The sequence below is a fragment of the Procambarus clarkii genome, chromosome 67 (assembly GCF_040958095.1).
Source record: "Procambarus clarkii isolate CNS0578487 chromosome 67, FALCON_Pclarkii_2.0, whole genome shotgun sequence".
Classification (NCBI taxonomy): domain Eukaryota; kingdom Metazoa; phylum Arthropoda; class Malacostraca; order Decapoda; family Cambaridae; genus Procambarus; species Procambarus clarkii.
In genome coordinates, this window is record NC_091216.1 from 21,553,884 (window position 1) to 21,576,797 (window position 22,914).

General features: G+C 40.7%; 1 protein-coding gene across 5 annotated transcripts in view; it reads right to left on the reverse strand.

Moving 5' to 3' along the window:
- Positions 1–8,187: 8,187 nt before the first annotated feature.
- LOC123767691 (very long chain fatty acid elongase 4) overlaps positions 8,188–22,914 on the reverse strand; it is a 33,730-nt gene continuing 19,003 nt past the window's right edge. For all 5 annotated transcript variants that reach the window (XM_069310404.1, XM_069310405.1, XM_045757579.2 and 2 more), the window contains exons 8-9: positions 22,270–22,398; positions 8,188–19,756 (exon numbers count right to left, since the gene is read on the reverse strand). In XM_069310404.1, coding sequence (XP_069166505.1) covers positions 19,634–19,756; positions 22,270–22,398 — 252 coding nt within the window. In that variant the 3' untranslated portion in view covers positions 8,188–19,633. The remainder of the gene's footprint in view (positions 19,757–22,269; positions 22,399–22,914) is intronic.

The following is a 22,914-nucleotide window of genomic DNA, read 5'->3' on the forward strand; positions in this document are numbered from 1 at the left end:
TGGGAAAAAAAAAAAGTAGTTAGTAAACAGTTGATTGACAGTTGAGAGGCGGGCCGAAAGAGCAAAGCTCAACCCCCGTAAAAACACAACTAGTAAACACACACACACACACACACACACACACACACACACACACACACATACACACAAAACCCTCAGAGTAGCACAATTTGCTTCCATAGCGCACATGTTTAATAATTAACTCTTTGTCTTCATCTTTCCCGTCATATGTACCGCATATTTCTGTGTCCTTAACAAAGTGGAGGTAATTATGTCCTCTGGGAGCCCGTCCTCAGAGCAAATCCATTACTATGAGAAACCTCAACACCCCCCCTCCCCTCAAACCACCTGAATAGTTATCTAGATATTTGTGATGTTCTAAAAGCATATTACGGTTCCAGTAATAGTGTACATGTAAACTGGCAAGTGACCCTTTGTCCAAAAGAGATTATTCTCACATTATAACTTTATTGCATTATAAATAGTTGGTTTAAAATATATAAATTATATGCCGAAAATGTTTTCTTTAAATAATTAGTTTTTTTGTAAATGGAATTCTTAGGTACACGGATATAGTTTTCGAATTCCATCTTTCACATTATCATCAATGATATACTGTATTAACGTAACCAGACGTAATGAAACCTAATCTAACCTAACCAAACCTTAATCTAAGGTAACTTTAACCTAACCTAACCATGGACAGGGAGTAGATAAAAACACTAATTTTGTAGTCGTTCTCAATCCATTCCTATGAGCGTATTCCCTCCCTAAGGACAGGTTCTTCTGGCAGGATGTAACCCCACATTTCATTATGTACCTGAATCCAACACGAGCTCCATTAAGCGAGGCGAGAAGCTGTCTAGAAACCAACAAGTTTCAAGTTCTCTCTTTCTTCCTGTTCTGACAATGGGCGATGGCTTGTACTTTGAGTGGGGAGTCCGTATAAACAACTGGGCCTCTACCCTTCAGACCGAACTATTTGCCTTGCTCCTTGCACTGAAATGTGTACAAGTCTCCAAACTTGATACATTAATTGTAAGTGACTCCTTATCATCCTTAATTGTTCTCAACTCTGTAAGACATAACTGTAACATGCTCGTGTCCGAAGCTAGACACAAATACAACAAAATTATTAATGATGGTAACAGAGTCCATTTCATGTGGACTCCATCTCATGCTGGCCTCCGAATGCATGATAGAGCTGATAAGTTAGCCAAAAAAAAATCTGCCTTTAAAGGAGACATTGAGTGTAACCTTGGATTGTCAATGAGCAATCTGAGAGCAGCAGTACACCGAGAACTTCAAGAAGATCTTATAGATCTGAGGCAAAGTGAAATCGACACCAGTAATTCCATCTATCATCATACTATCATGCAAGAGGAGCCACACATCTATGGATCATCCAATAAAATCAGCAGACTTCTAGATGTTACTACTGCTCGGCTTAGACTCGGTTACAGGTATCTCAGGGAATTATCATTATCTGCCGATGTAGACCTGACCAAATGTAAACTGTGTCAACAAAATTATTCGCACACCCTCCGTCACTATGTGATGGAGTGCGAAAAAGATACGTGAATTTAGAGACAATTCTATAACCAATGTTTCATGCGATGTGTAAATATTTCATTCAAAATGATCTGCTACCAGAAATTTTAGCCAATTATCCCCAATTTGCAAACTGTAGGTAGTAATTAAGTGATTGTAACCTATCCACCGCTGCCCACTGGATGGGGGGGGTGGGGGTGTGCAGGACAAACACATCAATTGTGACACTAGCTCTCCACATATGTCAGTTGCTTAATTTTGAAACTGTACTTGTGGTCGATCTCGAACCCATTGTTGATGTGATGACTTATATTGAATTTTGTAACTAGCTCATCAAGATTGTAACTTGCTTAGCTAAATGAATTGTTGGGTTCAGTCCCTGAGCCCATTATGTGCCTCTAACCCTTTCCACTACCGCCTACAAGATGGGTATGGGGTGCATAATAAATGAACTAAACTAACTAACTTTTGTACTTTTAGAATACTACAAAAAGCAGCAAGTGGAACAAAAACAGTAAATCTAACCTAACCTGTCCCAAGCCTAAACTAACTTACTAATTTTAAATTTAGTTGTTGATTTAGGGGCGACGACGATCGTGGGATGGGATGCGCCCCGGCGTACCCGTGAAGGGTTAATCGCGAAGTCCGGAAAGGTGAAACGCCAAGCCTAATCGGAAAACGAGTGACGTCAATCACTGGAAACTAATATACTTCGCGGCAAAGAAACGCAGACAGGCAGATGATTGGGGAGCCCTCAGAGGACAAGCACCGGCCCCGCCCCACACAGAGAACACTGGGTAGCAAAACCAAAAACTCGGCCCGCAGCTAAAACGCAAAAGTCATCCGGTGCCCCCCGGCAGAGCAGAAGTCAGCTGCCCATTACGCCCGAGGGCACACCAGCCGCCCACCACGCCCGAGGGTACACCAGCCGCCCACCACGCCGGAGGGTACACCAGCCGCCCACCACGCCCGAGGGCACACCAGCCGCCCACCACGCCCAAGGGCACACCAGCCGCCCACCACGCCCGAGGGCACACCAGCCGCCCACCACGCCCGAGGGCACACCAGCCGCCCACCACGCCCAAGGGCACACCAGCCGCCCACCACGCCCAAGGGCACACCAGCCGCCCACCACGCCCAAGGGCACACCAGCCGCCCACCACGCCCGAGGGCACACCAGCCGCCCACCACGCCCAAGGGCACACCAGCCGCCCACCACGCCCGAGGGCACACCAGCCGCCCACCACGCCCGAGGGCACACCAGCCACCCACCACGCCCGAGAGCACACCAGCCGCCCACCACGCCCGAGGGCACACCAGCCGCCCACCACGCCCGAGGGCACACCAGCCGCCCACCACGCCCGAGGGCACACCAGCCACCCACCACGCCCGAGGGCACACCAGCCGCCCACCACGCCCAAGGGCACACCAGGAGCCCACCAACTCCCGGCACCTCTCGGCCAGTCGGCGTCTAGAGGTTCTCCCGGCGTCACCCCGCCGGGAGAACCAGTCAGAACACGTAAAAAAATCTATCAACAATCCCGTGACCACAAGGCGATATGTGCGCCAGGCGTCGTACAACCGGACCGTTGAATATGGATGCCAAACGGCAACATCAAATCCAAATCGCAAAACAAAACGTGATCCGGCGGCTCCCAGGCGGAGGTATCCAGACGTCCGCTCGCCGTCAATGAAACAGGAATCCTGACTCACCGTAAATTTAGTTGCTGTCCTCTTTCTCGGCTCTACACGGTTATGGTGCACAACTTTTTTTGTGGGGCAAGTCCATACTTGTATTTCCATCTGAAGTAATAACAAAGTTATTAGATGACAGGTTGGCGCCCTCAAGGCCACGAGGCTCATGTGTGTGTGTCTTCACTTGAAGTGTTCCCGCCGGGCTGAGCCAAACAGGGCCCCGCCCTTCAGCCGCTGGTTATCTAATGCGGCGGATCTTGCCTCGCTGAATTTCTTCTCTGTATAACAGCCTGCGGATAATATTAGTCTCGGATATGTCTTAGGATACGTAAACGTTTTAATGCTTCTCTGCGACTCGTCTGGATGTGTGTGCTCACCTTGATGTCTTCGCTGGGAAGAACGTCAGCTCGGAAGCCTCATCATTCAAATATTAAGCCATTCATTCATTCAAATAGCTTAATGCAATGACTTTTCTCTCCTTTTTTATTTAGATATCTAAACCATTCCATTTATTTGTGACTGGTGCGTTGAAGTTCTCACTATGATGTGTCTCATAATTTGCATGCGTGTTGCCTCGTTCTCATGCTCTTTTTTAGTCAGCATGGCTTCTGTCAGTCAGGTCTTTAGTCTTGTATGAGGTTATCATGTCTCTTCTAACTCATCTACCTTCCAGTAACGTGAGGGGTTTAAGTCCTTCAGTGTTTATCGTACTTCTCAGTTCTAGCGCTACACTGGTGACACATCAAAACCATGCTGGTTCTGCATATTCCAGAATTGTCTGACATACGTGGTATATAAAGTTCTGAATGACTCCGTATTTAGTGTTATAAAACCAGTTCAGATGTAACAGACGGAACACAACGGGTTAATGAACCTGAACACCACTCGCCTCAGGGCTGAGAAGTGTCCGGGGCTTATAAGCTAGAGCTCCACCTCCCCCCAGCACACAGTCTCCCACCTCGCCTCACTCACCAAATATTCATGGAGCTCCAATACTTGCTTTAAAAGTCTAACGAATTTGTTGGATTCTTTTCTATTTTGTGGAAGAAAAAAGTGCAATTATTGGAAGTGAAAATTTCCTATTAAGACGGACAGAAAAATACGAGAAATCTGCAAATTGTAAATTTGACAACTACGACAGTGCCTAACTGGCGAAATACGACTGGTATTCACCTAGATGTGCTAGCAGGGTTGAGCATTAGCTCTCTAGCCCCGTCTTTTCAACCCTTATCCGTTAATATAATAATTATTTTTCCACACGTTTCTGGTCGTAGCTGTTTATTGATGTCGCCTCGACAGAGTCTTCTCGTACTTATGTTGACTATTTCACTGGCTGCCAACTCTTGCAGTGAAGACGTCCTATGTCTCTCCAGCCACCACCGTGTCATCTGGTCCCACCGTGTCCATGTGTCATGTGTGTCACCAGCCACCACCGTGTCCCCGGGTCATGTGTGTCACCAGTCACCACAGTGTCCCCGGGTCATGTGTGTGTCACCAGTCACCACCGTGTCCCCGGGTCATGTGTGTCACCAGTCACCACCGTGTCCCCGTGTCATGTGTGTGTCACCAGCCACCACCGTGTCCCCGTGTCATGTGTGTGTCACCAGCCACCACCGTGTTCCCGTGTCATGTGTGTCACCAGCCACCACAGTGTCCCCGGGTCATGTGTGTCACCAGCCACCATCGTGTCCCCGTGTCATGTGTGTCACCAGCCACCACCGTGTCCCCGGGTCATGCGTGTGTCACCAGCCACCACCGTGTCCCCGGGTCATGCGTGTGTCACCAGCCACCACCGTGTTCCCGGGTCATGTGTGTGTCACCAGCCACCACCGTGTCCCCGGGTCATGTGTGTCATCAGCCACCACCGTGTCCCCGGGTCATGAGTGTCACCAGCCACCACCGTGTCCCCGGGTCATGAGTGTCTGGTCCTGTAGCTTTCATTCTACCCATTTCCTGTGGGTGACCTCAGCAAGCCGTCGCTGGTGAGGTCCGGTAACTCAAGATTCCCTGCGAGTTCTCACACATTAATGATTACTCGCCGAAAGTTTTTTTTTTCTTCGCACACTTCTTTATCTTCTTCTGTGATCCACCTCCTGTCTTCTTTAGTCTGATTACCAACCCATTTACTGTCAATTTCCGTCTGGTGTGGCTCTGCACAAACTTGGGCTGCTCCTGTGCCTTGGATGCCATATCATTTACATAATTCTCCTCCTCTGTCTTTCACACTCCTTTGTTCTTTCCTGTTCCTACATATTCATCCCTTTCTCTCGTGTATTTGTTGTGGTTCTCTCTCTCTCTCTCTCTCTCTCTCTCTCTCTCCTGCAGTTGTTGTGGTTCTCTCTCTCTCTCTCTCTCTCTCCTGCAGTTATTGTGGTTCTCTCTCTATCCTGTAGTTGTGGTTCTCTCTCCTGCAGTTATTGTGGTTCTCTCCTGCAGTTGTTGTGGTTCTCTCTCTATCCTGTAGTTGTGGTTCTCTCTCCTGCAGTTATTGTGGTTCTCTCCTGCAGTTGTTGTGGTTCTCTCTCTATCCTGTAGTTGTGGTTCTCTCTCCTGCAGTTATTGTGGTTCTCTCCTGCAGTTGTTGTGGTTCTCTCTCTATCCTGTAGTTGTGGTTCTCTCTCCTGCAGTTATTGTGGTTCTCTCTCTATACTGTAGTTGTGGTTCTCTCTCTCTCTCTCTCTCCTGCAGTTATTGTGGTTCTCTCTCTATCCTGTAGTTGTGGTTCTCTCTCCTGCAGTTATTGTGGTTCTCTCTCCTGTAGTTATTGTGGTTCTCTCTCCTGCAGTTGTAGTGGTTCCCTTATCACTTGCCGTTTTTGTGGAACTAGTGAAAGCACAAGTGGTGAAACACGGATTGACCGGGTGCCAATCCTTAACTGTAGCCACTCTTCACCCAGCAGTGAATGGGTACCTGGTTGTTAAAAGATTTGACGGGTCGTATTCCGGGGAAAAATTGGGATTAAGGAGCTGCCCGAAACGCTATGCGTGCTAGTGACTTTACAAGAATGTAAGAGCTCTTTATAAATAAATACAAAAACTTACGTAATGCTAGGAAGCTTTGGGTAATTAGAGAACCCGTACGATGCCCAGAATACAATGCCGGGTTATGGTACAAGGGCAAAAAAAAATGTTACCGGGCTATGTAATTCACAGGTGAAGCCGCCATATTGAATGGAATCTAAGGGTAGTCAGGTGACTTGGCGGGAACGGTCCTCACCTGACCTTGGTGTCTTTTTATCCGGCTGAAATTACCGGATTCACTCACCCCCGTGACGTTATAGGAACTCTGGGAAGAAACCAATCAGGGGACAAGTCAATGTAGATGCTACCGTTTGATTGATGTATTCATATAATAGTTCATTGAGGTTACCAAGCAGCTAGAGCTTGAGCCATGAGTGGCAAGGATCAGTCTGAGTGCCGTAACTCCGACAGTCGGGTATGTTCTATGTCTGTCCCGGACCGAGATAGAGCCATGGTCTTAGTGCTGCCTGCATCAAATACCACCACCTGAATTATCACTACTGTTAGTGCTGTGAATCCTGAATTGTTCATGAGTTAACAAGATATACATGAGGACATTATTGATAAGAACTGTGTGGTAGCCGTGGTCATTACAGACACGTGACCCCCATTGTGTGCAGGGGATGTGGGTCCAACGTAATAATTCTCTTGATATTCCTAGTCAGACTAAACCTGTGCTAACACTATTGAAATAAAAGGACACAAAGGACCCAGTATATGGAACTCACTCCCTTATGAATTAAAAAAATGTCCCACCGATACTTTATTCAAAATTAAAACCAAAAAGTACCTAATTTCAACCTCATAGTTCCCACCTTGTAGTACCCCACTCATCTAATTTAGTTAATTTAGTACTTAAGACATTCAACTTCATCAATATAATCATGTCTATCAATTTGTAATATAGTCATTATGTTGAGTTTACATTCTATTCCTTTTATTTATTTATATAAAGAGGTACATTGGGTTTGTGAGAGTACATAACATTGGTGTTCTTACATTCTTTCAAAGCCACTAACACGCACAGCGTTTCGGGCAAGTCCTTTATTACCTTTATTGTTTAGTTTAAGGACTTGCCTGAAATACATTTTGCGTTAAAGTGGCTTTGCAAGAATGTTACACTCAAACCCCAATGCACATACTTTCTCAAACCAATGTACCTTCTTGTATATAAACAAAATGAATAAAATTTCCTCCTGTCTGCGGTAAGAGAATTGTGGACAATTGAGATTGCAGTGTTGAAACCACCTGAGGTCACACAGAAAAAATGTAAACGAGACATTGTGTTTGGAGCGAAATTTAAGCAAGGCCATTTCATTTTGTATAAACACACTCACATTTATAGCTGCCCATGAGGTAGCCTAGTTTGATCTGCCTGCAAGTACTTGGAACAGGTTGAGGTAGAATCCCAGAAACAAGAAGTTGTTACAAGAATGTAACAACTCTTGTATATAAAAAAAAAAAAATAGATATATTCCGAATTCAAGCCTGGCATGTCCAGCATTAAGTGATGACTCGTTAGTGCCTGTGAGTATAACGCACCTGTCGATTACACATGTAGCTATGTCATGTTCAGAAGATATTTATGTTTTGTGCATGTAAATCAATGTCCCGAGCATCCACATTGGGACTTCTTTAATACCTTTGTAACTGTGTGATTAGAAAGCTGTATAATGAAGACATAAACCAGTGTTAAGGAGAGGGTTAAGTATTATTCTGTGGGATGGTTACAATTTGCAACTCATTGATTAGTTTGTGCATGACACATTTTAAATAGAAAAACCTAACCATGTACAGTACTGTATGTAGAATCAAGCACTAATGAATAGTTACATTAATACACATGGTCATATCTGTGTGGTGATGTTGCAACAAAGATGGTCTGGACAAAGTTAAGTTTGGATAATCAATACCAGTTGGGCTCGGAAGAACATGTTTATTTACATGTGATTTTTCAAATGTTTCAGGTATTTCATTATCCAACATCAGTGAACACTGTAAAACATTAAAAAATTAGAAAAAATAAAATAAAGATATTGTTTTCAATAGTTCTGAATATAAATAAAACACCATTTAATAATAAGTAAACAAAAATGCTATTTTTCACACATTATGCAATAAAAACACCAAAATACTGTACAGTACTTTCATGACAACAAAAAAATGCAACAGACCCTAACTATTCAGAGATTTTTTATTCTTGGACAGCAAAATAGTGTAAAAACATTCTCTCTCATGAAGTGACTCCATGAACCATCTGTGTTAGAATTTGGTAGCCAGCTACTTGGTGTCGTCTTGCAAACATATTCCCCCAAGATTAGCAAGGGCCTGTGCATGTACATTATATACAATTAAAGAGAAAAATGCACGACGATAATTTAAAAAAATTGGAACCGATATAAACAGTATTATACTTGAGCCAGCACAAAATATCGTCTAGTAACATACAATTTTTGTTTAACCTATCAATAGTATTCAACATGTTTAGAGCTCCATTTATAATTAGCAAATTGTGCATACTGGTAACTGTAATTCTGATTTTGTTCTAAAAACTGATTTATGCAGTCTGTGCTCACTTTCTTTATAAGTTGGTGTTCATTACTAAATTAAAACACTGGTTGTAGCAAACATCTGTAAACACAGTCAATATGACTAGATAATACACTAAAAAATATACATACCTTCCACTACTTATTACAAAATATTTATATTTTCTGAACAGAAACCAGTAACTTCTAACCACCATTACAGCCTTTGATAGCTAGCTGTTAAACCATAAATTTATTAATTTTATTTACATTTACATTACTGAAAACTTAAATTATGTATACCAGATTTTAAATGCAAAAAACAAATGCTACTTATTTCATCTTAAAGAAAATTGCTCTTACATAAAGCTAGAGTAATGAGACTTTCTCTTACCGCTGCTGTAATGAGGATTGTTCTCTTACCTCTGCTGTAACGAGGATTGTTCCCTTACCGCTGCTGTAATGAGGATTGTTCCCTTACCGCTGCTGTAACGAGGATTGTTCCCTTACCGCTGCTGTACCGAGGATTGTTCCCTTACCGCTGCTGTAACGAGGATTGTTCCCTTACCGCTGCTGTAACGATGATTGTTCCCTTACCGCTGCTGTAACGAGGATTGTTCCCTTACCGCTGCTGTAACGAGGATTGTTCCCTTACCGCTGCTGTACCGAGGATTGTTCCCTTACCGCTGCTGTAACGAGGATTGTTCCCTTACCGCTGCTGTAACGAGGATTGTTCCCTTACCGCTGCTGTAACGAGGATTGTTACCTTACCGCTGCTGTAACGAGGCTTGTTCCCTTACCTCTGCTATAACGAGGATTGTTCCCTTACCTCTGCTATAACGAGGATTGTTCCCTTACCTCTGCTGTAACGAGGATTGTTCCCTTACCTCTGCTGTAACGAGGATTGCTCTCTCACAGCTAGAGTAACGAGACTTGCTCTCTCACAGCTAGAGTAACGAGACTTGCTCTCTCACAGCTAGAGTAACGAGACTTGCTCTCTCACAGCTAGAGTAACGAGACTTGCTCTCTCACAGCTAGAGTAACGAGACTTGCTCTCTCACAGCTAGAGTAACGAGACTTGCTCTCTCACAGCTAGAGTAACGAGACTTGCTCTCTCACAGCTAGAGTAACGAGACTTGCTCTCTCACAGCTAGAGTAACGAGACTTGCTCTCTCACAGCTAGAGTAACGAGACTTGCTCTCTCACAGCTAGAGTAACGAGACTTGCTCTCTCACAGCTAGAGTAACGAGACTTGCTCTCTCACAGCTAGAGTAACGAGACTTGCTCTCTCACAGCTAGAGTAACGAGACTTGCTCTCTCACAGCTAGAGTAACGAGACTTGCTCTCTCACAGCTAGAGTAACGAGACTTGCTCTCTCACAGCTAGAGTAACGAGACTTGCTCTCTCACAGCTAGAGTAACGAGACTTGCTCTCTCACAGCTAGAGTAACGAGACTTGCTCTCTCACAGCTAGAGTAACGAGACTTGCTCTCTCACAGCTAGAGTAACGAGACTTGCTCTCTCACAGCTAGAGTAACGAGACTTGCTCTCTCACAGCTAGAGTAACGAGACTTGCTCTCTCACAGCTAGAGTAACGAGACTTGCTCTCTCACAGCTAGAGTAACGAGACTTGCTCTCTCACAGCTAGAGTAACGAGACTTGCTCTCTCACAGCTAGAGTAACGAGACTTGCTCTCTCACAGCTAGAGTAACGAGACTTGCTATCTTATGACTAGTGTAACTGGTTCTGTTAAATATTAAGGAAACTTGACATTTTTAAGTGAGAGGTCAACTATTACAGTACTACAATACTGGTAATTGGGAAATTATCATGGCAGTCTATGTTACAATCTCACAATTACTGTATATGGGTTTTAGAAAGAATATCTTTCCTTACAAATTTAAAGAATATAAATGGTCTGTTAGAAAGAAGTTCACATATTTGATGCAAAACTTGCAAGAAGCTTAACTTACTTAAAATATAAATAAATACTGGCACAATTCAATGAAGAGGTATAAAATATGCAAGTCTATAAATAATAATATGAAAGGACCTAATTTAAATATTAACAACAGTAAGACCAACGTACTTTGGTAAACTACACATTGTGCAGACTATGAACCTCCCATGTTTTGTCTTGCTAAGTCATGAGCTGCCAGCTGCTGCTGGTCTCTCTCTGGCATGTTGTCTTCCCTTGATATAAGGGTTGCCATCACTCAAGTCTCACTATGGTTTTCCCTTTGTTAGTCTTCCTGTCAACCCTGAGAACTAAACAAATAATGCCCCATCTCAAAACGCTAATACTCATCATAAAAGATGCACCATCCCTGTCTTATACTGGCCATAATTAGAATTGAGGAATAAACCTTTCAAATCAACATTCTCCAAACAATAACATTCTCTAATTATACGAAAGATATAATTATTCAACCAAACTTTGAGAATGCAAATATCCAAGAATATTTCAATAAATAATGTCAATATTAAAAACTACAAATACCTGTATATCACTATTAAAAGCATGATTAATGTTAATGAACAAATTAAAATAAGTTAGCAAAACATGTTCAGTATGATTCCTTGAGGAACCCTGCTCATGGTCAAGGGAATGCAACAGTATATTTCTTCATATTGCACAAATACAGTATTGTACTTCATTCCAAAATCTGTAATGGATGAGACTTGTGTAAATAAATATTAGATTACATATAAAATAACCTACAAAATCTTTCATGCATATTCACATAAGTTGAATATTTAGTAAAAACAGTTCATAAAATCTTAACAGAATAATTTTGTATACAAAAAATCTTTGCCATAGGTTTACACAATTTTTTTTTATGCATGCCATATGTCTCTCAATTATAATTGGCACAAAACTGAGTTTTGTTTGCAAGTTTACAACACATTTCGCTAAAACCGGTAATAATGGGTTAAGAATAGCATCACTATTCACAACACACGACGTTGTGTAAATTCGGCTACAAAATATACACACACTGCCTACAATTTTAACCCATTGATTGCTTCTCATCAATATTCAGAGTGGCAGTCTTATACTAGTATTATAGGTAGTTACACCAGCATCAGTCCTCATAAGCATTAATTACAGTACACTCTCAACTCAACATGGGTGGAATTTAACTCTTACTGGCCTAGACTGTGACATACATTGATTGGAGGATTACAGTAGGTGTGCTAACAGTGCAAACATCAGTAACAGATGACAAAGGAATTGAGTTTTATTGCAAATTTTTTAATCCAGGCAGAATTTGTATATCTGTACATAAAACACAGTAATCTAACCTAAAAGAAATGTCTTAATATATAAAACTCATTTAAAACAAATTTTAGTGCTAGTGGCATTTTCACACCCAAGAAAATAGGTCACAATTAAAGGATATGCAATACAGTACTGATAAATCTAATAGGTCTAATAACTCAAACACCCAAACTTCATGCTCAGAGAGTGACATTAGAAATTAAACATAAAAATATGTTTATCCTAGGTAGAACATGAAGCACTTTATTTATTTCCAAATTTATAAACACTTTTGCAAAGAAACTGAAAATTAGTCTTCATGGTAATTTTCAAAATTTAGCATACAGTAGAATTCACATCATGTGAATGAAATGGCTAAAGGAATAATGCAACAGCTTCAATGCAAGATAAAAGTGGGGGCTTTCAGTGTTGTTAGACCAACTCTCAGTTGAATACAACCCTATGCTGTGATGCAAGTCATCAATACCAACAATGCCAAGTTATTTTATTGATTTTTCTTCAAAGGTATAAATATTTAGTTATTGAACTCATAATATGGGTCCCGGTAATACAGTTGGGTTCTGTCCCAATGCACAATCGAGAATTCCAGGTTTGAATCCTGGGCGGGAGGGAATGGGTTGAGCACATTTCCTCTCACCTAATGCACCTGTTCACCTAGCAGTAGGTACTCGGGAGTTGATCAGCTTGTTGTGGGGTTGAATCCATGACTGGGTCAGTAATTAGACCTGTGGGAGGGGGGGGGGGGAGGGCAGAACCTTGATAAAAGCCAAAGGTGTATGAATACACTCTGGATTCCTGTCCCCCGACACAATGAATTATTATTATTATTACGTGGATTTGGGTATCATGTAGGCGAGTTTTGAAGCCAATTCCTGTTGTAGGGAACAGGAAGCCTGTACTTACTGCATCGAGTTTCTCGTTAGGGTGAATTACCAACTTTCCCTAGGATGCAAACCCACACTAGCTGTCCAACTCCTGGGTACCTATTTATGGCTAGATGATCAGAGGCATAAGGTGGAAGGAAACATGCTCAACCACTTCTGACCTGGGAATCAAATACGGCATCCCCCAGTTGTGAATCAAGAACATGAACCGCTGTACTACAAGACTCTACCTTGTGGGTTATGTGGGTTGAGAATGAATTAGTGTGACTAGTCCACACTAATCTTGAGGTCTACCACATTCAGGCTCCAATACACCCTGCATCGTGTTTTGCAAATTTTGGGGGGTTAGTTATACATAACTAAGCATCCTGAGCATTCTAGACTTCATTATGTGCTAAATTGGTGTTGCTGGAAAGTGAAGAGAGCAGTTAATATGTTAAAATAAGCTTTTTATTAAGAGTAGAAACAAATGGAGTGCTGAGTAAGATATTTCTGCTTTTTCTGATATGCAGTACTGAACCTTTAAGTATGATTTGTGCAGTTTTCATTTGTGCAATTTTTGCAGGAACATAGTCCCCATGGAAATTGGGGCTGCCTCTAGCAAGGCTTGATTCTCCCAGCTAATCACCAGATACAAGTGAGAAATTCGTCAAGAAAAAGAAAGAGCATTTAGGAAAGCCATACCAAAGCAGCACTGAACACTATGTCAAGTAACTCGAGGATGTGTGCGCACATTACAAGAAAATGCAGTTTACTCTATAATGATTGCACTGCTGCACCAGTGTGCTGTTTACAGGAATTATACACAGTGGAAGCAGTTCTTTAGTACAGGTGAGTAAAGAAATTACAGTACAAAGTCAACTTGCACCTTCTTTGGTAACTGTTTTTGCATTGTAAACCTACAATGCTCTGTATACAGCAGCAAAACACAAAAAATTACCACAATACAGTAACAAATATTGAGCATGACAAAGGTACAACCTTCCTTCCCCAAAAACGTTTGTCAATATATATTTAGCTCATGCCACTTATTTTGGCTATTGTATCTTCTTGTATACACTCTAAACTATAGTACTGGGCTGTATACAAAATATTGCAAATTCTCCAGCAATGTGCTACAATTTACCATGCAAGTGCTTCTGCACAGTGATCACAAAACTGCAATGCATTTGTGCTAGCCGATTGTAAACTGGACGCTTAGTGTCGTATCATTATTGGTTATATTTAAAAATTTGATTTTAATTAAAATTCACCTGTAAAATAAATAATTAATTTGATCTAATTTACTACTGTAAAGTTTCTAAGCATGGAATTTTCTGTAAATTACAGAATTATACAGAAATGTGTGCATTCACATTATACAAATAAGTTTATTTTTATAATTTTAAATTCACTTCTGGGTGAATTCTTAACCCCCGACGCCACTCTTGACACCCCCGGATCCCACTTTTGTTCAGAAATTACGGGCGGCCATGACAAGCATTCAGCCAACACCACCACGCCAACCGACAACACGTGCTACATGTGTGCCTCATGAGCTCTACACAGCTGAACGCGCGTTTGTAAGAATCGACGTTGTCCGGTGCCCTCTAGTCACCTTACAAGGGACCATTTAAAATGGTTTCTCAAACACTGAAGTTCACCATCGAATGCCAAGGCAAGCGGGAAAAACGTCTCCATCGACTGCCTAAAACCAGGACACTGTAACGCTGCCCCAGACCTTCCTCCAGAAACACATTCGCTAACGACGTCGTACACTTTTTGACAGCAGTTACCAGCAGCACCAACACCTGATCCTATAACAACGGACGATCCTGTGCGACCTCTCACCCTACAACCCCAGTTAGATGACATCAACGAAGAGGAGGAAGTAACTTCGAAGGTTATGCTACGCGAGCAGGGCATACAATTCCTCATCCCCTGGGAGGGGAAGTTATGTAGCGAGTATATTATACCAATAATATACCTGCTTCAAACTCTCATTAGCTTAATGAGATGGGTTTGTTAAGTCTACATAATCCACTAATAACAATTAATACCTCTTCCCAAATGTACAGTTAATATCTTTTCCCTAACCATTTAGAGGATGGCGAGGTGAGGTGTGGACCAATTATATAAGCAGTCGATAGCAAATACAATACTCCACAAATCTCCAGTATCATCTATTGATACTGGTAATGGTTCAAAAGGGCCACCACTTACGGGCTATTCATGCTCGTGCCACCTCTTCGGTGGAAACAGTCTTCTGTCATCAGTATACCATCACTCCTTCCAAGGACAAGTATTCTAATCCAAATAACCTGGCCAACAAAGTTGTTATTTCCTTTCCTATTCTGAAGGAAAGAGGAGATACAACGTGGTTGATTTCTGGAAGAACTTCAATATAAAAATGCCATCTACATCAACAACACTTTATAGTGATAAACAGACTAACAGTTCATTTGGCAAGTCACCCCAATATTTTTTGACTCTTAGAGAAAGTGCTTAAGCTGTCCTAATCTACTACCACTTAAAAAACAAAAGAGTAAGGAAGTTGGTGCTATGCCTCCTGCCTTCATGCTTGTACCAGCAATGAAGCAATTTGTGTATCAGATCAAAACTTTCTACAGAATACCGAGTGACCCAAATGGTTTGCATTCTTCTTAAATACGGTACACACTCTCACACTTGCATATGAAATTTGCATTAATTTCACAATAAAAAATTATGCTTTTAATATGAATATTTGTATTATGTATTATTTAAATAAACATTACAATTTTACAGCTTCTGTAAAAATATTGTAATCTTGTTTTCTAAATGTCTTGATACTGGAATGTAAAACTATTTTTTCCATGCGATTCAGTACAGTTTAAAACCCGCACTAGCATGAAAATGATGATCCACAACAAAATATTAAGTGGTTATGATTAAAACAGTGTCCCTTAGGAACACATCACCACCACAAACAGAGTATACACTATTAATTTATAATATTAAATATTTTATATTTAGATTTTTAAAATGAGCCTTAATTCTGTAGTTCAATGGCTAAGCAAATAAACATTATTGATGATTAACAAAATTATTATCCAAGCACATGTTTCACATTAAGCTTGGAGACATTTTTCTGCAACTTTATTAATTACATTGTAGTGACTGATCTATTATACCCAAGTCATTTATCAAGACATCTGTGTTGGTAATGACACAGAATGTACTGCTTAGCTGCCCGAAGATACCTGGAAGTGGGTAACTCATCCATGCATGGCATGGATATGTTACTCATTGTACACACACATCACAAACCAGTACTTTTTCTGTGCCATGGAAATGATACTGGTTTGAATATATTCCCTCAAACCCTTGCATCATATTTTTATTTCAGTCGTGCATCACTGCAATATGGTAGTAGCATGCAACAGTCTCAATACATTGTCAAGGACTTTAACAAGAAGTGTGGTGTTTACTACATAGAAAAACAGAAATTCAGTACCATATACAAAACAACAAAACAGTTGTATACAAGGCCACACACTAATTGGTCTTTATTAAATTCTGTATTTCTTATATTTTTAATGTTACCTGAAGTTGCAATTAAATAGCAATTTTTGCTAAAAATGGGAGTAGCCACATGTTACTTCTACTGTACATAGATATATTCATTCCTCAACTAATCCAACTTGTATTATAGGAGAAACTATTAATATAACAGTAAGTAGTGCATTTTTAGACAAATTAAACCAGTTTACCAAGTCATTTATCCAGTAAGACACCCCAAGATTTACCATATTTACTTAATTTCTTGAACCCCTTCAGCACTATCAGTCATTATAATAGGTCAGTCACTGTATTTGCACAACTTTACATAATATATGGCAGATTTGAAATACAGCAAATTATACTTAACATGTCACGTATACTGTACACAGATGTGCTTAAAATTATTAAAAATCAATAACATGTCACATTAGTCCATCTATAAAATACAGAACAGTACTGTATCATAAAAACAATTTTTAAATAATATTCAACTGATTTATGAAATGAACTGTACATCCAGTTCACACAATTTACTTAGGTTCCAACTTGGTATTCACAATTATGATGCACGAAGTTTGGCTCTTGCCCATGTGTCTCGACACAAAAATGACTAGTTGTGTACACACCAGACAATAACAGACACCCAACTCTACCTGCAATAGTGTCTAGGTTTAGATTCAACAGAATTCCTCCAGTATGTCTTCTTTCAGAGTAATACATCACCGTATTCATTAATACTGTCTTTTAAAGCCCATTACATAAAGAAAAATGTCACCTCTTAATTATTTAAAGATTATTAATTATTTAAACTCACCATTTGTCAATGATCATACCAGTGGCCTGCATTATGATGCACAACTCCCCCCCCCCCCCACACACACACTCATCTTGTAAGACAATTTCCTGGCTACAAACTTGGCCACGATCTGTGGATGTGCACTAGCTTAAACATTGCTTATTTTGCATTATTAACTTATTGTCTCTTAAATAGAGAGGATATCTCTTGTCAAGTTAGGTCCAACTACAACCCCTGGAATGGTTATATTTATGAATGATGTGTTCAAATGAACGTGTTAATGTATTATTTGTTGTTCACATCTAATAACATGACAGCTACACCTTGAACATTTTCTCTCTCAATATTTTCATTATAAATAAATTATAAAATGCAGTTTAAAACACACATTTTCTTCAAGAATACAAACTTTCACGTGCACACGTAGATATGTATCTTACTTCTCCTAACATTAAATTGTGAAGTAGCATTGGCTTGTTAACATGCACATAAACAGTCTGGAAACTGTATCTAATGCCCCAACATACAACAAATTTGATGCACATTTAAATGGCAAGTTCTCAAAAGATCTTCAAAGCAATTTTAAGTACAGAACCGTACAGCATTTCTTTAATTTCCAAGATTATATAGGATTAATTTTTTTAGATTCTTCTTCCAAGCAACATTCCTTAACAGTACATTGTATTACTACTTTTAATAACCTGTCATGGCATGCAGGCTATAAAAGTTAACTTACAATGGAAGTGTACAAAAAATCTTATTACCTGTGCTTTATTATAAAAAAAGGCTTTGAGTCAATATAAAAAGCACCTTTCTGAGCTACTTGGTAGCTCCCTAAGGTAAGTTTCAGTCAATAAAACATTTGATTCGTATAGTCAGGTTAGATGACTCAGGCACTGTTGCAGCATTTTACAGCACTGTTATTGTACATAATGTACTTTCAAATACTGTATCCTAAAAAAATGTCTACTGCTCTACAGGGTCATGCATGGCAGTAGAGAAGTACAAAATGACTGTCAGAATCACATCCATGAAAAATTCAAATCCCAACAGAATGATCATTTTGCATCACGTGACTGCCAAGTGAGATATCTTAATGTGGTCAAACTAGTAACCCACAACCAAGTGGCAATATCAATGCCTGACAATATCTGCCTGAGCCAGACAAAGTGTCTCTGAAGCAAACAGGAAATCTGTACACAGATAAGAGCGAGATAATGGATGGGACTGGGAACAAATGAATGGCTGTTTAGAAAGATGCTTTTCATATTGACTCAGCTTTACTTCTGAGCTATCACATTTGGTTGAACATTAAGATGAGCACACAACATAACCAAAAATAGAAAACTAAATCGGTTAAAAACCTATGAGGGAATGGGGCTCCCTTGTGGTGCAAAGTGATGCAAAACCTCAAACATAAAAGATAACACTATCAACCTGTACAGAAAGAACTTCTCTGGCAACCCTGAAGCTTTGCATCCCTCCCCCAAAGGAGAAGAGGAACGGGTCTTAACAGCCCAAATCACTTGCCGTATGAGCAGACCAGATTCTGGTCCTTGTTTGTGGTAGACCTATACAAGACCAGAGACCTGGTAGTGTTAGGTGGGTGTAGTACAAACTCTAATGCAGCCGAGCACCCTTCGCTTGATGCAACGAATGAATGACATACTATCCCAGTGCAGCCAGATCACCAAGCCTTCTGTGAGTGCCAGAAGCTCTTACACAAGAGTTAGAGAGCCAGTATTCAGTGTCAAGAATACCATGCCTGACTCCCATGACCCCTAACCATAATGCAAAGTGAGGGTTCTGTAAGGCTTTGAATCTTTATGGATACACCACCTCTGATAATCTGGGATGGACTAGGCTTTTCTCTAATGCCCCCCTAGCACCCAATCTGACAACCTTTATGCTAAAAAGATACCTGCAGAGCTGGTGACCCATTATCGTACTCTTTGACTTATGATTTCCATCTATGAAGATGGATTCTTACCTTAAGGAACAACCAAATGTGACAGTTTAAAAATAACATAAATACATATTAAACAACCATAAAAAAGTTCAGTCTATTAAACTAAACTGATGTTAAATTTCTGCAGTTTCTTGAATGGCAGGAAACATTTACATAACATTAGATTTTACTTATTTAACATGCTTTAAAAAATTTGCCAAATTACAGGAACAGCATCATCCTTTATTATCTCAAACATCATACTGATGTACCTCACATATTTAAAGAATATCAATAATCCACATGTTAATTTTACAATTCCCCCAGACTGAGTCTTAAGGATATCAACCTACATGCCTCATTACCAATGTCAATGTAACAAATTTGTCAAAACCTGTACATACAAGTTAAGACTCTTGACGAGACCGTCCATCGCGGCGTGTTTGTGCACGTGTGCGCACATTGTTATGTTGTGACTTGACTTCTGCAGTGGCTCTTTCACACTTTTTACCAGTGTGTTTCTTCTCAACCTGTAATGAGCAAAAAACCCAGCATTGAATGTAATGAAACGCCATATCCTGGGCGAGACCCGGAAGGTTTCCCGGAGCTATCTGGACTGATATGAATGTATTAGACCCCAGGCATCAGTCAACATGCATGGAGTTCTAGGCCTACCGGGGACCATGAGCCAGACCCCCCCTCAGAGAGGCAGGAGGAGCAATGGCCTATAGAAACCCCTGTGTGGTTGGAAGCATTCTATGTCTGCCATCGACTGGGTCAGGCACCCAGAAAGGTATACACCCCCAAAACAAACCACTATTTTGATTAAAATATTGCTAATGAAAGTTGAACTAGTTGACAGAACTCCCCAAATGAAAACGAGTAAACGAGCATGACGTCACAATGATGCTGTCTGTGCAAACCCTGCCCCTCCCTGGGAGGGGAAAAGGGGAATGGAAACCATCAACGAAGCCACCTGACGTCCCATCTGACGGGCAGCAGTAAAAGCATGGCAATAGCGAGAGTGGGCATGTTGTGGGGACCTTGTGAGGTTGTGAAAAAGGAAGTAAAGATCACAATGATCCTGTAGAGACAGGAAGCCACTTTCAGCATACAAGCTATGGGTGGGGGAAAATGAAAGGCACCAGAGCTGAAGCGTAACCCAATAAGATGCAGAGCATCAAGACGACAAATGATCGAGGGAGAGGCAGAGGAATAGCTAAGACAGCCATAATTGAAATTTGATAGCATGAAAGAGGAGTGCAAATAGAGGAATGGGTATCTATCAGTTCCCCAGGAAGTATGGGATAGAACTAAGGCGATATTGCCGGAACAACCGTGGACATCTTCAAGAGAAAACTGGACTGTTTTCTAAGAGAAGTTCCGGATCAGCCGGGCTGTGGTGGGTATGTGGCCCTGCGGGCCACTCCAAACAACAGCCTAGTGGACCAAACTCTCACAAGTCGAGCCTGCTTGGGGAATAGAAGAACCCTCAGAACCCCATCAAGCAGGAGGGCCTTAGAGCATTCAACTCTAAGGTCAGAGACATGGGGAGACCAAGACAAATGAATGTCAAAAATCAATCTCAAGAGTTTAACATAACACTTATACTCTACGGAAAGGGAATACCATAGAGTGACAATAGCGAATGAGGAAAGACATGGCTCCAAGTTAAATTCAATAGCACAATTCCTAGTAGTAGAGAACTTGAGTCCATGATTGGTGGCCCAGGATTGTGTAGAGCTAGTGTTGGAGGAAAGAGAAGTCATCACTGCAACAGATGAGTGAGATCATAAACAAAGGACTGAGAAAATGCCAAGGAAAAGATAGACATGATTTATGGAATATATAAAAAAAAAAGTAGTGCTCAAAACCCAACCCTGGGAAATTCCTTCATATTATTGGAAAGAGGCAGAGAAAGCAGTACCATGTCTCACTTTAAACAAACACTGAGAAAGTAAGATTTGAAGAAAAGTTATAGGCCATTAAGGCCAAATAATTTTAAACAACAATTCATTGTGTTTGGGGACAGGCAGCCAGTGAATATACACATGTTAGGCTTAAATCAAAGGAATGAACTTCTATGGTCCACGAGAGGCATAGCAAAGAACAGAGCAGAGGGAAGCATCTATTAAGGTATTGTGAGAAAGGAGGAGTGATGAAGAGGCAAATCAGATGTACTGGAAGAGCAGCATGAAGGGTAAAAAGACCAGTCTGCCTGATCAAACTACCAAGGGAAAAAAGAGTGGAGGACAGAAAGAAGAGATGAGAATAGGGAAATGGTCACTAAGAGAGGTCATAGAGGAGTTTCCACATCACATGTAAATGGAAGAGAAGCATAGCAATCAATACCGGAAAGAGTGCAAGTGTACGAGTCTACATATGACAAGTCACCGAAATTCGATTATAAAAAAAAAAATGGAGAGAGAGGATGAAAGGTTCTAAAAGACAGCCTTGGGCACGAGAGTAAAAGGAGCTAATAGAAAGTGCAATATGTGGGAGGGAAAGGAAGACAGACAGAACAGACGGTATACCATTTACAAAGACATGGACAGCGGTGTAATGAACTCTCATATGAAGAATAAGGGTAACGAAGGGAAAACATTTTTGAATCAGGAGAGCAGTTGAATTAGGGGTTCTGTTTACTTGAGGCGTGAGAAACCAGATACAAGCCCTGTGAACCGGCAGGAATTTTAAATTTTATGCAGTACAGTACTTTAAAGCTTCTCCAACCATGTCATACACTTTACAGATAATTAGTGAGATCATTCCCAGCCTTATCACACAGTGAAAGGGTTAGAGTAGGAATGAACAGTATTTTCAATTAACATGGTTTTTTGTATGTCTTATGTTACCTGACTTTCACATTCATAATCCCTCTATGGATAACCATGAGAGCTCATTGGCTATTGGCTAAATATCATAATCATACCAATAGAATGAACATGGGAATCATTTTGATTTGTAATATACAAACAAGAGGTAATCAGATCAACTACATAAATTCATTATACTGTTTACAGTGGAAACTTAATGACCTTACCTGTCCCTCCTGACCTGGTGCTCCATTGGCCATGTGTCGCTTTGAGCTATAACCATTAGCGATTACCCCATTGGCCTCACTCTTGTGATGCGCTCTTCCACTCTTACTCTCCTTCAGCTTTCTCTGGTACTAGAAACAATAATAATAATAATAATAATAATAATAATAATAATAATTTCACCTGGGCTCTAGGAGACTCAAACCACGGACCCCACATGTGTGAGGCAGAAGCTCTATCCACTCAGCTGAGTAGTCTTAATAAGTCTACTCGCGGCCGAGTGAATAGAGCTTGTACACGTGTGGGGTTCATGGTTTCTCTCTCCTAGAGCCTAGGTGAATTAAATGTTTATTTCCATGGAAATGTGGATGACAATTTAATAATAATAATAATGATAATATTGTATCATTATTCACTGCCAATTGTCATCACTGAAAGAAGAATGCTGATGAAGACAAAAGCAACATAGAAAATGGGAGATCGTTTTTCACCCATTGGTACAGGGAATCTTTAACTTAAAAATGAGATGCGTCGTAAAAAAGGCATTTTGTAAGTTGGAAGAGATTTTTCATAGGAACAATGCTATAAATGGGGAAAGCTTTCTCAGATCACAAAAATCTTTATAATTAAAACTATTTAAGTTTTAG